Genomic DNA, 17,290 nt, shown 5'->3' with positions numbered 1-17,290 from the left:
CGCACAAATTCTATGCCCTGAATAACTAACTTAGCACCTAGAGCTTCATACTTGACGCTCGTTGTCATGCCTGTGCTAAAACCCTCAACCTGTTTGTCCACCGAAGTCAGGACGAAACGGGCACGCCTAGCGGTCTGTTCCGTGACCACATCCTCCGTGCTGCCGTTGTCAAACAAGACAACGACTCTCTGGCCACCTATGTAGCCAAAGGACTTAAGCGATTCGTTGCGCTCATACCCTTGGTCATGGGCGCCCTTCTGCTTATCTTCGAGTTCCCGGCTAATAATTGCACCAGCTGAAGCACCGGGATTTGAAGAACTAGGGGCAGCCCCACTGGGGTCTGTGTGGGAGTTGAGCTCACCACGGAAGCTGTGGAGGCAGCGGCGGCGGGCTTTGGAGGCTTCTTAGGACACTCCCGAGAAGTATATCCTTTTGTATGACAAAAGAAACATCTACCCTCCTTCTTGTACTGACAAAGCTCCGCAGCATTCAACTTGCCACCTGTCTTGCTTGCCTCCGCTTTCTGGTCTGGAGTAAGCTTAGACGCATTGTTCGAGTTCTTGGAGCTAGAGCCTCCCGGCTCTGTCCTGGGGAAGACCCCGTCGGGTTCTGGCCTTTGCCCCTCGAGGCGGTAGCCTTGGGAGAAGCCGGTTGGGAAGTCTTGGGCTTGCCATCATTATGCTTCATTTCTGCACTCTGCACAAGCGAGAGTGCGTCTTCAAAGGTGGCTGGCCTAAATATACGCACCTCCCATTGGATTTGCGTGTCAAGGCCATACAAAAACTGCCCTTTCTTGTCCGAATCAGATAAGCCTAATTGCAAACATAAGGTTGAAATTCTATTGGCAAACTGAAGGACTGGTTGCGCGTTCTGACGGGCTCCCTGAACTTGTCTTTGAGTTGGTCAAGGTAGTGGGGCAGTAGAAACCGCTGCTTAAGGTCGCGGACAAACTCGTCCCACACATAAGCTGCCATACCTAATCTAGTGTGGGCAGGAGCCCACTGAGTCCACCAAGGAATGGCCTCACCTTCCAAGTACCAACTAGCTAAGATCACTCTGTCAGTATCTGTCTTTCTAACTGCGGCAAAGTAAGCTTCAAACTGATGTAACCATGAATAAAGAGTTGTGGGATCAAGTTTACCATTATACTTACTGAAGTTCATTTTATCAGGAAAATGATTCGAGGGCGCCGTCGGTGTCAATCTGGCGTCCAAAGCTGCTAGGTAACGCTTGTGTTCCGCGCGTCGCATGGCTTCGTCTTCACGTTGTCGGATCTCCAATGCACGCATCTGCAACTCAAGCAAAGAGCTCGGCTGCGGTCGTGACCCCGCGAGAGGGCCCCTGTGTCGAGGATCTGGAATCTGGGATACGGAAGGAGAGGGAGGAGGAGATGGAAAACGCGATGCTGGGGAACGGGTACGTTCTTCCAGAGCCTTGGTATCTGCGCCTTCTACTCTTCCAACTTGGTCGTCTGGTTTGCGATTGCTCGCATCATCTACTGGAACAAATCTGTAACACTCAAGCCTGGTGCCCTAGCTGGGCTGCCCGGTGCACTCTGGTCCCATGGTTCCTGGTCTCTCTCTCGTCGTCGAAGCTCGCCATAGCAGGAGAACGCACTTCCTTTCCGGAGCGCAATCTGACCATCCACTATGTGTGTGGGAGACTTCCGGAGGTTTTTGCATCAAGTTGTTTCTATGAAAGGTGTTTAGGGCTGAAAGAAGACAGAGCTTCCGCGCATGTGACATTGGTATTAGAGCTTCAGCAATGCTAAACACTGATGGTGTCCCAGATGAAGGTGCATCGTCCAAGGAGAGTAACGCAGCATGTGTCAAGACCCCTTGAAGCTGGTTGGTGTCTGGCAAACCCAACGGGAGCGTTTATGAGAATCGGTAGCCACTTGGGGATGCTCGAGAGGCTTTTATGGAGTACTCCAAGGGATGAAGATCATCCAAGCATAGTTGCATCCAAACTACGTTTCCAAACGTTCCAAACACTTAGAACATTCACTAACGTTTGGAAAATAGTGAACGTGCACTTTTGATTTTATAGGTTAAAAAAACGGACACAAGTCAACGTCGTTTTTGTTTTTGCTTTTCCTTACGTGCGTGTGGCAGCTTTTGTGCGGCGCTCAAGTCTTCTCCTGCGGGCGTCTCTATGCGGCGCTCAAGTCTCTCTCTCTCTCTCTCTCTCTCTCTCTCTCTCTCTCCCGCACACGCTCAAGTCTCTCTCTCTCTACCTCCCACAAAATTGAAACTAAAAGTTGTATAGTATTAGTAAGTGCTTCCTTCAAACTTCATATTTCAAAATTTTATAACTAAACTATAAATTTTGTATATATACATATCGGGGGCAGTGTTCACTATGTTTGGAATCTTTTCAGCATGTTTTCCAAACGCACGAAATGTATTGTTCACTACGTTTGGAACCACCTTGCATCCAAGGATGGAGCCAAGGATGCCGGGACCAGTCTTCAAGAGGGAGGATTCATGTTTGTGTTCAAGGACATGCCTGTCTCCAATTCAACTCCAAATCTGATGCAAGCTTGTGCATTTGTTCCACTTTGTCCCCTTGCAAGGTTTTCAATGAAAAGGTTGCGAGGAAAGGAAAGATGACTGTATGGGAGACCATATGTGGAGACAGGGGATGATGATAGTCATCCAGGGTCAGAAGTTGGAATCCGGTCATCAAGTTTCGTAGAAGGGGATGTCATGTGCATGCACATGGACATGCTCATCCTAGGACTAATCCTTGAAGGAGCAACATATAAAGACTAGATTCAGGAGCTTCAGTAGCTGTAAAAAGGCATCAAAGGCATTGTGGTGGACTAGTTTCCTATGGGCCAAGAGATAAAGGAGCTTGTCAAAGTCACGTAGCAGCAACACGCAACCACCCTAGGGCACTGAGCAACGTCGGTGGCTGGGCTCCCATCTCCTAGCCGTTGTTGCTGCCTCCCAAAAACTTGGCCTGAGGAGATATCTATGACAAGGTGCCACCAGGTAGATTCCTGACTGGTCGGGATGCTGGTCTTCCTACTAAGAACATCTGCTACTGGGTTATGCTTACCAAGGGATGTATTCAATCATACCTCCAAACTGTTGGAAGATTTGACTCCACCTTGCCTGTCGATCACTCCACTGGGCACTTGGCATAGTCTGAAGCCACTTAAGTGCTTGGTGGTTTTGTTTTCACTGTGAAAGTCTGTCCATAAAGAAAAGACTTCCAATGTTTGAGCGCTATGATCACACCCAAAAGCTCTTTGTCATATACCGAATAATTCTTTTCAGCGACATCCAACTTTCTACTATAATATGCCATGGGTCTATTGTCCTACTGGAGGACTGCACCTATGGCTACATTGCTGGCATCGGTGATGACCTCGAAAGGTTCGTCCCATGATGTTAACTTTAATACAGGTGCTTCTGAGGCAGCTTTTTGGAGTGCACGGAATGCATCAAGTGCCTTACGTGTAACTGAGACTTTCTGCTTGCGAGTCTTCACCCCCTTGAGCAAGTCAGTAAGAGGTGCTGCAAGGTTGGAAAACTGATGGACATGAGTACTATGGGCCTGACAAAGACCTACGAATGAACGAATTTCTTGGGCGGTCTTAGGAATGTCCCAGTCTAAGATCTCCCGAACCTTTGACGGGTCCAGTCTAATCTCATCGGAACCGATGACGTAGCCCAAATACCGAACTTCCTTAACACCAAAGATAGACTTTTTGGCGTTTATGTAGAGCTGATTATCTTGCAAAAGTTGCAAGACTTTTTCCACATCTTTCTCATGCTGTTCCACAGTGGCTGAGAAGACTAGTATGTCATCAAGGAATATGAAAACACACTTCATAATGTGGACTGCGAAAATCCTAGACATCATCTTATTGAACGTTGCGGGTGCATTTGTAAGCCCAAAAGGCATGACTACGAACTCGTAGTGACCACGCTCTGTCTGAAAAGCTGTTTTTCGAATGTTAGCTTAAAAAATGCGGACCTGATGGTAACCACTCTTGAGGTCGATCTTAGTGAAAAACTTAGCACCGTCTAAACGCTCCAAAATGTACTCTATCCTGGGCATAGGAAACTTATTCTTGATAGTGAGTTTGTTTAATGCCCTGTAGTCTACACAAAGGCGTGCAGACTTGTCCTTCTTTTGGACAAATAGGATAGGTGCAGCAAATGGGGAGGAAGAAGGCCGAATGAATTCGGCTCGAAGCTCAGATAACTGCTTTTCTAACTCGCCCTCTAAAGTCTTGGAAAGACGATAGGAAAACCTGCGAGGAGGATCTGATCAAAGGACCAAATCAATGTGATGGTCCTCAGGGCGAGAGGGTGGGAGACTGGGCGGGAGATCGTCCCTAAGCATAATGTCCTGGTGTCTGGATAGGAGGTCTGCTAACTGAGGGACTGAAGATGTAATGGATGCTACTAATGAGGGAGGGGTTGTTTGAGCACGAACATAAAGGAGTGCTCCTTCTGCTCCCTTGCGGATAGCTCGTTTGGGTTGGAGATGCGAAATCAATGGGATGCCAAGAATGCTTCTATCCCCACGAATCATGACAGGCTCAGGAAAACCTTTACAAATAGTAAAAGTGTCCTGCCGCCAATCGGGAATAGGCTCATGTGCGAAGACTAGGTGTAAACTCGCCCACATCTAGATGATATGGGACTAATGTGTAGTTCAATTTATTAGCCAACTGGGGAGAGATGGCGTCTTCAGAACTACCCATGACGAAAAGGACTACAAACTGTCGGCCCTGGGCAGAGCCATAAGCTCGGATGAGGCTCTTCTGAGCAGCATGGCTCTCACCCTCCTGCTTAGCATCAAATACCACGGATGGCATAGGATGCATGGAAGGTAAAAGTTGAACTGCATTTGAGGTAGTAGGCGGGGCTGGAGGAGCTGGGGAGGGTGTGGCAACTGTGGCAGAAGAAGCTTTGGCGGCTTGTGCCGATTACCATTTGTGGCAATTCTTCTTACCATGCCCTATAATATGACAGAAAAACATCTATTTTCTGACTGCATGTATGACTATCAGAACATGCACACATGGTACATGGTAAACGCTATTCAATTGGATAATACCTCAACTCCCTTATGCATCACACAATTTTGTTGTGCACACAAATGCTTTCAATACACCCTCTAGCTTAATATAAACGAATATTTATAAGACTATTCTCCAAGAGCCAGCTGCTAACCCCTAATTAAACTAGGATACATGGTTGTTCTACACTAAGGATGTAATTGATAAGTTAATGTCTAGAGTGCAGCCACACAAAAGTGAGGAGAAGAGGGAGAGATGATAATTAACAAGAGAATCAGCACAAGATTGAGGGGATTGTGGGAGTACAAGATGTAGTTGAAAGCATGAATTCATATAGAACTAGGTCCTTTTTATAGGAGAGACCTCATTACATATTCTAAGCATATGCTAGATGTGATGCCACCACATATGCTACATATGATTCCACCACATATTCTAAGTATGATGCCACCATATATGCCAAATATGATGCCACCACATATGCCTTTTAAGAGGCTATTCCTACACAAGAGACTTGTACATACTAGCAATTGTTCACACACATTGGAACCGCTTTATTTAAGGCTTACATTCAGTGCTAGTTTACTCAACCGCCTACTAGCACTTGTTTATTCTCACATTAATCACTATTAATATTTAACATTCTCCCCCATAGTGATAATGTGGCTAGAAAGCCTAGTCATCTTGGACTAGGGTTACTTTATCTTTTGGCTGCTGCTTCTTGTTGTCAGAGGTAGAGGAAGCAAAGTTTGCAAAGTCTTCATCAGCTTTCAATTTTGCGAGCCTCTTTCGACACTCTTTGGTGTAGTGCCCTGGATTGTGGCAGTAGTGACACTTTCCTTTCTTCTTCTTGGTGAGTGTCACCCTCGGACGAGTCCACTTTGCCTTTTGTCCTTTGAGAAGTAGGCTAGATCTCCTTTGCGTACATCACCCCTAGATCTATCTGTTCTTCCTTGTCTACTCCTCTTGGAGAAGTAATCCAACCAACTCCTCCAAGGATATAGGATTGCCTCCTCTCATAGAGAGATTCAAATAAGTATGGAAACTTTGATATGACTCAAGTAAGGAGTTAAGAACGGTGGTGATCAATTTCCTATTATCAACTACCTCATCTATATTCAGCAACTGTTCTTTAAGGTCTGTTACCTTGGTAAGATCATCTGAAACGGAATCACCTTCGTTCATGGTCAAGTCGTCCAGCTTCCGCATCAGGTACATGACTCGTACTTCATTATGAGATTGGAACATGGTCTCGAGAACCACCCAGACAGCCCTTGCAAAGCTGTAGGATCGGATGTGAGGTACAATCGAGCGCTTGACTGAAAGAGCAATCATGGCCATTGCTTGGGTATCACGGGCATCCCACCGTCTTTGGTCTTTAGTGGGTCTAGGAGGCGGTGCTGTAATGATTCAACTCTCTATTTTGGGGGTTTTCCAATAGGGTTTTGGTTTATGGTTGGATTGCATTGTCAACGGCGAGCTTTTCTTTTTTAAGGTTTGTCTTTAGCGCTTCTATGTGGGTTGCTTTGGTGCTCCAAATGCAAGAAGGTTTCTGCAAACAACAATCGAGCTACACACAATGAAATGAGTAAACTAAGCAAATTTGGGGTCCCAGTGGGGTTTTTTTTTGTGCGAGAAAGATGGAAAACTTTTGCATGGGAAATGGAGCTACTTACTTTTTGATGGACTGGGGACTGTTAGCATCAGCATTATAAGAGGTTCTACAAGGACTTTTTGATATAGCAAACTTAAAAGTGATGCTAGTTTCGGTCAACAAATTCATATGAGCACTTGCAAATACTTGAAATAAGTTTAGATTTTGTCAAAACACTAGTCTTGAAGCTGTCTGGCCGTTGTTATTCTTTGTGCCCTTTCAAGTTTGGTGTTCTTTGTGCAGCTGGGGTCGAAATCAAAATGGGCAACTTGGCCTTGGCAATACTGAAGACTCACTTATTCCTTGCACTGTTCAAGCTTTCCAGGTTAGTTGGGATTGTCTTCTTCTTCCACGCGGGGGGGGGGGGGGGGTGCGCTAGGTTGGGTACAGTACACTCCACGATTCCTCTGCTGACAATTGTAAGTGCTTTGTGCCATGCTTTAGTTCATTATGCTTGCCTAAAAGTGCTAGGTTGGGTACAGTACAGTCCCCGATTCCCCTGCTGACAATTGTAAGCGCTTTGTGCCATGCTTTAGTTCATTATGCTTGCCTAAGAGTGATACTTGCTCTCTGCCTTGTTTTTCTTCTTTGCTCATACAACATGTTGTATTCTAAAATAAGAGCTGCACATTTACCTTTTTTTTTTTTGGAAATGGAGAAGGCTTCACATACTTTTGCGTTTCATTCTTTGTACAAAAGATCTGGCCCTTTTTGTTAAGTTTTCTTTTTGGTTAGTTTGAACTTGGCTTCTCACACTGGGAAACCGATGGGTCTACACCAACTCGACCTAGCACATACCAAGATATTTTTTAGTTTTACTCTTTCAAGGTTCAAGCTTCACTTTTGCAAACGTACTTTGTCCTATGCTTTAATATGCTTTTTTGTTTTTTGTATTTTGCAGCGAAGATGATTCACTACAGCATAGATGTTACATCCCAAGCTCGGGGCTGGTTTAGATGTCTAACTTGTCTCGTTTATGTTAACCCAAGGGTTTGGTTGAGGCATCGAAAGGCAGGTTTAGTGGTTAATAGAGGCATTAGGCTAATTACAGCACTTGGTTTATATGGGAGCCATATAAGTCAATTATTGTCTTGGTTAAGGGGGAATCGATCATTTTATCTTGGACTAGTGGCCTAGGAAAGATTAGTTGGTGTGACAACATCCAATCAGGTGGTATGGGACTAATGGCCTAGGCGAGACTACTATGTGACAACACCCAAGAGGTGTGTTCAGGTGGTATAGGATTAGTGTTGGAGGTGGCAATTCTCGTAGCTACTCTTGGGTTATCACATGACTAGAAGTTGTGGTGGATTATCCCATATGCAAGAGTATGGGAAGTCGAAGAGCATATATATAGGGTGTGGTGGCACCTTGTCATAGATATCTCCTCTGGCCGGGTTTTTGGGAGGGAGCAACGGCTAGAAGATGGGAGCCTAGCCACTGACGTTGTTGAGTGCCCTAGGGTGGTGTGCATGCTGTTGTTGCGTGACTTTGACATGGTATCAGAGCTCGGCCTGTGTGGTCTTGGGCGGTCCTAACCTTTGTTTGATCGAGGTGCTCGAATTGGAGGGTATTGGAGGTGGCAATTCTCGTAGCTACTCTCGGGTTATCGCATGACTAGAAGTTGTGGTGGATTATCCCATATGCAAGAGCATGGGAAGTCGAAGAGCCATATATAGGGTGTGGTGGCACCTTGTCATAGATATCTCCTCCAGCCGGGTTTTTGTTAGTAGTCATCTGCTGTCTGTACACTATGTCAAGGCCTATGTTGTGGGTGTGCTCGCCCAGTTTTGGTGTGTCCCCATTTTTTTCTCACTTCCATGTATTTTTCCCATTTTTTTTGCTTGGTGTGGGAGGCTGTTTTGTGCTTGTCGGCTATATCAAATGCTGGCCGACTGGACTCTGCTACCCGACTTGATCTGCAGTAATGGCTGACTGACTTCTTCTGGCCGACTGTACTTGTTGCTGGTCGTGAGCATTTTTGCTGTTGTCGGCCTGTTTTGTGCTGGCCGATCAGCAGCCTGGGGCCATATAAAATGGCCCCTTGCCCCCCCACACTATTCATTGTATATTTCGGGATTTCATTGGTGTATATAGCAGAGTTACACTAGCTTCTCTCTCTCTTGCATCTGTGTATTGCTCTCTACAGCAGTTGTCTTCATTTCCGCTGTGCATTCTGACATGGTATCAGAGCCCCAGGTGGCTTGAAGCTTGAAGACAGTGGGACGTCGAGGGTTTGTTGATTCAGGTGTTGATTGGAGATTGTTTTGGGCTGTACGGGACTTGGAGATCGGGTAGAAGGTGGCCATCACCGTTGGACAGCCACCTTGCATTCTATTTGCAGCCTCTTCTTTTTTCCCACCCACCCTTCCTTCACAAGACCTTGTGAACCCTTGAGATGGCAGATTTGCTTGAGATGGCTAAGAAGCACGTGAAGATCCCGACACTCCCCACGTTCCCAGTGGACCGGAACAACTACGGTATATGGAAGGTAATGATGGAATCTGTTTTGGAGTCTTACGACCCTGATGATTTCATTGTTGTTGGGGTTCCACGGTCGGAGTTAAAGGAAGGGGAGTTACCCTCTATTCGGAAGGAACGTGAGGCACAGGCACAGTTATGGGATCGTGTCAATGCTAGAGGCCGTTCTTTCATTTTCCTCAATTGCACCTCATAGGTAATCAATCATATCAAGCATATGACGCTGGCCAGAGGAATATGGCAGTATTTGGCTTCTCTCTACAACAAGGTATCACCCATAAAGAGGATCTCCTTGGAAGTTCAGATGTGGGTGATGAATCCTGCAAAGTCGTCGACGATGCGGGAGCACATCAACAAGCTACAGGCTCTTCATCAGGAAGTTCTCCAGGCTAGGAAAGAGATATCATCGGAGGATACGGCCATAACGTTGCTGTCACATTTGCCCTCTCAGTACTCAGCCTTTTATTCTTCGTTGATTACCAGTGGTGGCAGGCTCAGCACCATCACATGGGAGGAGCTTGTGCCCATGGTCTTGGACCAGGCGGAAAGATTCACGAACCCTCCACAAGGCGGAGGTTTTGAGGCCTTAACTGGCCAACGGTCGAAGGGCCGTAATAACAAGGGCAAAGAGAAGGCTTTATCGGCGAAGTCTTCTGAGAAGAAGCCCGACTCAGACCGCGAGAAACTAAAGTCAGAGAGGACCTGTAATGATTGTGGCGAGAAAGGCCACTATTAGAGGCAATGTCCCAAGCGGAGCTCCGAGAAGGGTGCAGAATCCTCAGTAGCAACCGAGAAGACTCTAGCTTTTGTGCACCGGTGTTTCATCTTCTTTGTGCAGGGTGTGGTGGCACCTTGTGACAGGTATCTCCTCCGACCGGGTTTTTGGGAGGCAGCAACGGCTAGGAGATGGGAGCCCAGCCACCGACGTTGTTCAGTGCCCTAGGGTGGTGTGCGTGCTGCTGGTGCGTGACTTTGACATGGTATCAGAGCTTGGAGACAATGGGACGTGGTTTTGCTGATTTAGGTGCTGATTGGAGATTGTTTTGGGCTGTACGGGATTTGGAGATCGGGTAGAAGCAGCCATCACCGTTGGACAACCACCTTGCATTCTATTTGCAACCTCTTCTTCTTCTTTTTTCCCACCCACCCTTCCTTCACAAGACCTTGTGAACCCTTGAGATGGCAGATTTGCTTGAGATGGCTGAGAAGCACGTGAAGATCCCGACACTCCCCACGTTCCCGGTGGACCGCCAGTTGGACGGGAACAACTACGGCATATGGAAGGTAATGATGGAATCTGTTTTGGAGTCTTACGACCTTGTTGATTTCATTGTTGCTGGGGTTCCACGGCCGGAGTTCGAGAACGGGGAGTTACCCTCTATTCGGAAGGAACGGGAGGCACGGACACAGGTATGGGATCGTGTCAATGCCAGAGTCCGTTCTTTCATCTTCCTCAATTGCACACCACAGGTGATCAATCATATAAAGCATATGACGTTGGCTAGAGGTATTTCGTAGGATTTGGCTTCTCTCTACAATAGGGTATCACCCATGAAGAGAATCTCCTTGGAAGTTCAGATGCGGGTCATGAATCTTGCAAAGTCGTCGACGATGCGGGAGCACATCAACAAGCTGCAGGCTCTTCAGCAGAAAGTTCTCCAGGCAGGGAAAGAGATATCATCAGAGGATATGGCCATAACGTTGCTGTCACATTTGCCCTCTCAGTACTCAGCCTTTCACTCTTCGTTGATCACAAGTGGCAAGCTCAGTACCATCACATGGGAGGAGCTTGTGTCCATGGTCTTGGACCAGGAAGAGCGATTCACGAACCCTCCACAGGGCGGAGGTTTTGAGGCCTTAACTGGCCAACGGTCGAAAGGCCGTAATAACAACAACAAGGGCAAAGGGAAGGCTTCATCGGAGAAGTCTTCTGAGAAGAAGCCCGATTCAGACCTGTAATGATTGTGGCGAGAAAGGCCACTATTGGAGGAAGTGTCCCAAGTGGACTGGGAAGAGTGTTGATTCTTCAGCTTCAGTTGTAAAGACTCCAGCCTTTGTGCACTTGGAGATGTTGGACACGGATGCTTCATCTTTTTCGAGCGAGGAGGCAGTTGGCTTCATTGCAAAGGATACTAGGGAATGGATTCTTGATAGTGGTGCTTCCAGGCACATGACTCCTTCCGGTGACTTCTTTCAGGATTTGAAACGGCAGTTAGGTCGCATTTTCATTGGCAACAATTCCACCATACCGATACACAGTGAGGGCCGGATGGAGATCATTCCCGATGGCAGAGGGGTGAAGCATTCGTCTCGTGTTCTTTACGTCCTAGCACTTGGTTTTCATCTGTTGTTAGTGCATGAGGTGTGCAAGACTGGCTTCCGGGTGGAGTTTGAGAAGCATTTTGTTGCTCTACGGGACCGCGAGACTGGCCAAGTTGTTTGGGAAGGCGGCGTGGAGAATGGTATATACAAACTCGTTGCACTCTCCTCTTTGACAAGTTCTCAGATTGGTGATTTGTGGCCTTTCGGTTTGGCCACTTGAATGTGGATTGGTGTTCCATTGGGTATGGTACCTCGTGTACTTGCTTGGAGCACGTCTATTTTGGTATATTCTCATGAACAGGGATTGTTCATACCAATGCTGCATTTTATAGCATCTTTATGTGCTTGCTTGCAATTGAAATTGCATGCTATTTTCATGCTTGCTTGACCATTGTGTAGTTCTAGGTAAGGGGACACTCGCCTGCGAACCGTACGTGTGAAATTGTCTGCTGACATGGTTATGTGGCATGTGAGAGGTGGTAAGTATTGGTCATAAACCTAGCCTTAGGATTTAACACTAATTTATAAGTGAGTGTGTACGCACTTCATTAAGTTTTGGGTGACCAAAACTCACTTATAAATTATAACCAGCTCAGTGTTCACACACACTAATGTCCCGAGGTGGACAAAACCCAATGTCCACCGCCCAGACCTTATCTCCTTTGTACAAAGGGAGTAACCAGCCATGTGTACTTTCTAGCTTGCTCCACAAAGCACTTGCCACCTAGAGTGGACAACTCATCACCTCACTCTTCCCTCTCTCTCTAGAAGAAAGTGCCTCCTTCATGAGGCCATTTGGGTTGTATTTTTTGCACTTTATCCTTCCCAACTCCATGTCCAAGCTTGCTAAGGTGTTTCCCAAGCTTCCAATAGTGTTTTCGGGTGCTAATCACTCTCTTACACACTCCCAATGACTGAAATTCAGCAAAACAACTCTCTTTCTTGCTGTAATTTTTGATCTTTTTGCTGAAAATCCTAATTTTTGTCCTCCTTTCTCAAGTTGAACCATAGGGGAAGCTTTCCGAGGGTTCCCCTTCATCCTCTTGAAGACTCTTGTCGCGAAGAATTGCGACAAATTGAAGATTTCATCACTCCAAGCACTTTCATCGTGAAGACTTCTGTTGTCATCGACTCTACTTGCAATTGGTAAGCTTTTATGCTTAAATATGGAAGCAAGTAGCAGGAGGAAGGAACCGGATTACAAGATCACATACCTTGTGTAGTGTTCTCTTGTCCTACGTGCTCTCTTGTAGATTGTTGCTACCATGTGTTAATGGAACAATAGAAAGAAGATGGTAGGGGACATGGGCACTTGAGAGGGTAGTGTGAGTTGCAAGTCTACACCAACAACCACTTGTTTGCAATACTGTATTTATATACATTGGTATCAAAATCTAGTCAGAAATGCCCATGACACTATGTACTTAATTCTCCGAAGATCGATATACTTTATTTGAGGGAGGGGCCGGCCGTTCCGGCTCATTGTGTGTCTCTTGTCAATTCAGCAAATTACTTCTTGTATTGAGCATGTGTCCATCAAATCTTAGTGTATTTAAGTGTATTGATTAGCATTGTGTTCAACCAAGCTACATTGGTATCAGAGCATACGGTTCTCTTTCACTTCTATCGTGAAAGACGATCATCATGAGCACTAGCTATCTCTACACTTAGAACACTATGGACAGCCATACAGTGAATGTTGGAGATGCTAACACAAGAGGTGGGGACAATGAAATGCATGCCTCCAATGCTTTACAAGATGAGCAAACTCATGTGGTACACAATAGGGAACATGAATATGTGGGACAGCTGTCCCGTGGCAAAGAGAAGATATAGGAAGAAGAGTCCATAGTCTTGAAGTCTGAACTTACTCGTATGTAGGCTCTTCTCCATGCACAACAAGAAGAACTGAATCTCTACCGCCGCCGCGAGGATCCATTGGTACATGACCGTTTGAAAAAGCCAAGAAAGTTGAATCTTATATGGATCATGCAATGGCAATGATTGCTCATCAAGAGTTGCATATGCAACCAAGGGATGCAGCACGTGCATACTTGGTTCGTACCGAGGATGCCTATGCAGAAAATGCAACCATCCCACATGTCTTGCAATCCCTACAGGTGCCCAAACAAGAACTTATGTTTAAGAGGATGAATCTCCATGCTATGGAAGAGGAACCATCGACGACTTCACGCCATGCAGGAGTACTTTATGTAGCCCGTGAAGGATATCTTATGTAGCTCGTGAAGGATACAATGTTTATGGCAGTGGTCAAAATGAATGTCAAATGCCATTGCCAGTTGGAAATGTGCATGCACAACACATGCAACATGGGCTACAATTTTCTGTTGGTGCAGGTATTTGGCTTATCTCTCATGCAACTCATGCCTTCGAGTGTGCTCGTGAGGGAGAAGCTATGACTGAAAATGCACCAATGCATGTTGAGGGGCCAGCCATGCTTCATGCTTATAGGGCACATGTATCTATGCTTTATGCATCACCTTTTGCTCCTAAAATGATGCCAGTCACAAGGGTTGTCCCGATGGACAAACATGGGGGAAAACATGTTGAGATGCATGCACATGCATCAAAGTCTTGTGACTTCAAAGCCGGAGACAAATCTATGAAGTTTGACTCATATCATGGGGAATATGATGCATCAAAGGCACTTGCGTTTATTTTTCATTTTGATATTGCTTTCAATGATGAGGATTTCACTCAGAAATCCATGATCCTGCATGTAAGCATGTTCATGAAAGGCACTACTGTCCATTGGCGGTTCACGGAGAAGCTCTTACCGATTCCTGTTAGATCATAGGAAGAGTTCAAGGAGAGGTTCTATGCCCAATTCTTGCCTCCCAATGCATTGAATGAGATAACAATGAAGTGGGATTAGGTGAAGCAAAATCAGAGGGAAACAGTGAATGCATATGTACAAAAGTTTTGGAAAGTGCTTTTGGTGGTGTCTCCATTTATGCATGTCACCAAGGTGGAAAGGAAGAGAAGGTTTCAATCGGGATTGCAAGCAGGACTACAAATGTATCCTGGTCATACCTTACACTAACTAATCGCAGCCGCCACTACCACCACCGAGCAATTGGAACTCAAATTGAGTAGATCCAATAAGACTAAACCCTCATTTCAAGGCAAAGAGAGGGTTGTCCAAAACCTGTAAATAATGTACAGCCACCTAAAAAGGACCAAAACCATGATAAAAATGGTCCAAAGGCTGAAATAATACTACCAAGAAGCGTCCCTTCAAAGTGAGAGACTATGGTCTCACTCCCAAATTCCAATTCTTGCCTCCCAATGCATTGAATGAGATAACAATGAAGTGGGATTAGGTAAGCAAAATGAGAGGGAAACAGTGAATGCATATGTACAAAAGTTTTGGAAAGTGCTTTTGGAGGTGTCTCCATTTATGCATGTCACCAAGGTGGAAAGGAAGAGAAGGTTTCAATCGGGGTTGCAACCTGTGTACAAAGCAGGACTACAAATGTATCTTGGTCATACCTTACACTAACTAATCGCAGCTGCCACCACTGCCACCACCGAGCAATTGGAACTCAAATTGAGTAGATCCAATAAGACTAAACCCTCATTTCAAGGCAAAGAGAGGGTTGTCCAAAACCTGTAAATAATGGACAGCCACCTAAAAAGGACCAAAACCATGATAAAAATGGTCCAAAGGCTGAAAATAATACTACCAAGAAGCGTCCCTTCAAAGTGAGAGACTATGGTCTCACTCCGGAGCAGAAAAAGCAATGTATGAGCGAGGGGAAATGCTTTACTTGTGGTAGCACCGAGCATATTGCAAATGCATGCCCAAACAAGAAGCGTGATGATGCAAATGCATCAAAGCTCAATGTACATATGGTCCGAGATGTGCAGGACAACACTTCACATGAAAGCAAAGACAGGGTTGTATGTAAAGTTTGGAGACAGCTTAAGGATCAGCCCGCTTTGTTTATGTTTGATGATTGTGCAACTGAGAACTTCATATCTACACAGATGGTAGTTGCTTTGGGTATTGAAGTGGAGGACATGGGTCCTCAAATTGAAGTAGGGGCTGCCTTTGTTGTTGGTAGAGAAGTGCAGGTCATGCCTATTATTGGCAAGTTACGCATACACATTTAAGGCTATGTGGATCATGTGGATTTTCTTGGGGTGCCTTTGAATGGCTGTGATGTATTGCTTGGAAAGCCTTGGCATACACACATTGATCCGTGCAAGGCTTACAAGACCAATAGGATCACCTTCATGCATAAAGGTTGAGAGTATATAATTGATGCTGGTAAAGAGGGTGATATCATTCCCCTTGTATCTCAGATACAAATTAAGAAAGTAATGAAAAAGATTGTTTTTGCGTACTTGATTTTTGTACGGGATCATGTTGAGGAAAATGATGTACATGTAAACACTCTTAGTAATGATAGGTTGAAATTCTTGCAAGAGTACAATGATTGTTTTGCTGATGAGTTACCAAATGAGTTGCCACCCGTACGACTGGAAGATCATCGCATTGATCTTGTGCCAGGTAGCTCACTACCTAATAGGCCAGTCTATCGTGTAAGTACATTCCAAAAAGAGGAGATCATGAAGGAGGTAAATTCCCTTCTTGAGAAGGGTTTGGTTCAGCCAAGCTTTTTCCCATATTGTTCACCCATCTTCTTGGTTCAAAAGAAGGATGGATCCTTTCGTATATGTGTGGATTATAGAGCTTTAAATAAGCTCACCATCAAGAATTGGTTTTCGATTCCACGCGTAGACGACATCCTTGACAAGTTGGATGGATCGGCATGCTTTAGTCGAATTGATCTCAAGAGTGTATCATCAAGTGCGTGTAGTGCCTGAGGATGTACACAAAACTGCTTTCAGGACAGCATTTGGGCTTAATGAGTATCTTGTTATGCCTTTTGGTCTTACGAATGCCCTTTAGTCTTACGAAATTTACAGGTGTCTTCTTTGATGACATCCTAGTCTTCTCGAAGACCGAAGAAGGCTATTGTTTTTGAAAAACTCCGTAAGCATAAATTCTTCATAAATGCAAAGAAGAGTGAGTTCTTCTTGTCAAAGATACACTATCTTGGGTATATTGTGTCCAAAGATGGAGTGCGGATGGATCTTGCAAAGATTGATGCAATTCGGAATTGGCCCGAATTGAGTTCTTTTTTCCATTCTTCTTTTTTCTAGCATTGACCGGTTATGCAAGGAGACTTTATTTCATCGACCTTAGCTTCTTGGCAGAATGTTGAAGATCCTTGGGTTGATCCTAATCTTCCTACATAGGCATCTTCCTCTTGATCCTATTGCCTTCCATAGGTACACTAACATCCCCTTTTACCTGCCCTTTGCCATGGCATCCACAGGCATCTTGCCTTTTCCCTACACATATATCCTCAGACTTGTCCCTTCCATAGGGTTCTTTGCATGCATAATTGGCAGGGACTTATCTTGCCCCTCATCCGTGTTTTTTTTTTTCCATAGAAGTACTATGGGCTGCAAATCAGGCTTTTGATGAGAGAGGAGGGTGGGGAGAAGGTGAATGCATCGGCACCGCTTGAGTTTGTGTCCTTGCACTTGCACAGGCTGTTTGGGCAGCAGTCCCATTGGGGCTAAGGTGGGGTGGCTTCACAAGAGTGAGGTCGCCTGCCTCATTTGCCATCACAATTCCCCGTTTGATCAAATATGCAAGGGCAAGTTCTCAGGGCTCAGCATTCATTTCCCTTGCCAAATCTGAAAATGTTGTAAAATCTTGCTCAACTGGAGATTGAGAAGCCATTTGTTTACGA

The 17,290-nt window shown here is 45.4% G+C and overlaps 1 protein-coding gene across 3 annotated transcripts in view; it reads left to right on the top strand.

Moving 5' to 3' along the window:
- LOC147627973 (ultraviolet-B receptor UVR8-like) overlaps positions 1-17,290 on the top strand; it is a 66,320-nt gene that overhangs the window by 17,351 nt on the left and 31,679 nt on the right. For all 3 annotated transcript variants that reach the window (XM_086814939.1, XM_086814940.1, XM_086814938.1), the window contains exon 4: positions 6,939-7,020. In XM_086814939.1, coding sequence (XP_086671065.1) covers positions 6,939-7,020 — 82 coding nt within the window. The remainder of the gene's footprint in view (positions 1-6,938; positions 7,021-17,290) is intronic.

The sequence above is a fragment of the Cibotium barometz genome, chromosome 20, assembly GCF_041138505.1.
Source record: "Cibotium barometz isolate CiBa-2024 chromosome 20, ASM4113850v1, whole genome shotgun sequence".
Classification (NCBI taxonomy): Eukaryota; Viridiplantae; Streptophyta; class Polypodiopsida; order Cyatheales; family Cibotiaceae; genus Cibotium; species Cibotium barometz.
This window is presented reverse-complemented; position numbering and strand designations above follow the sequence as displayed.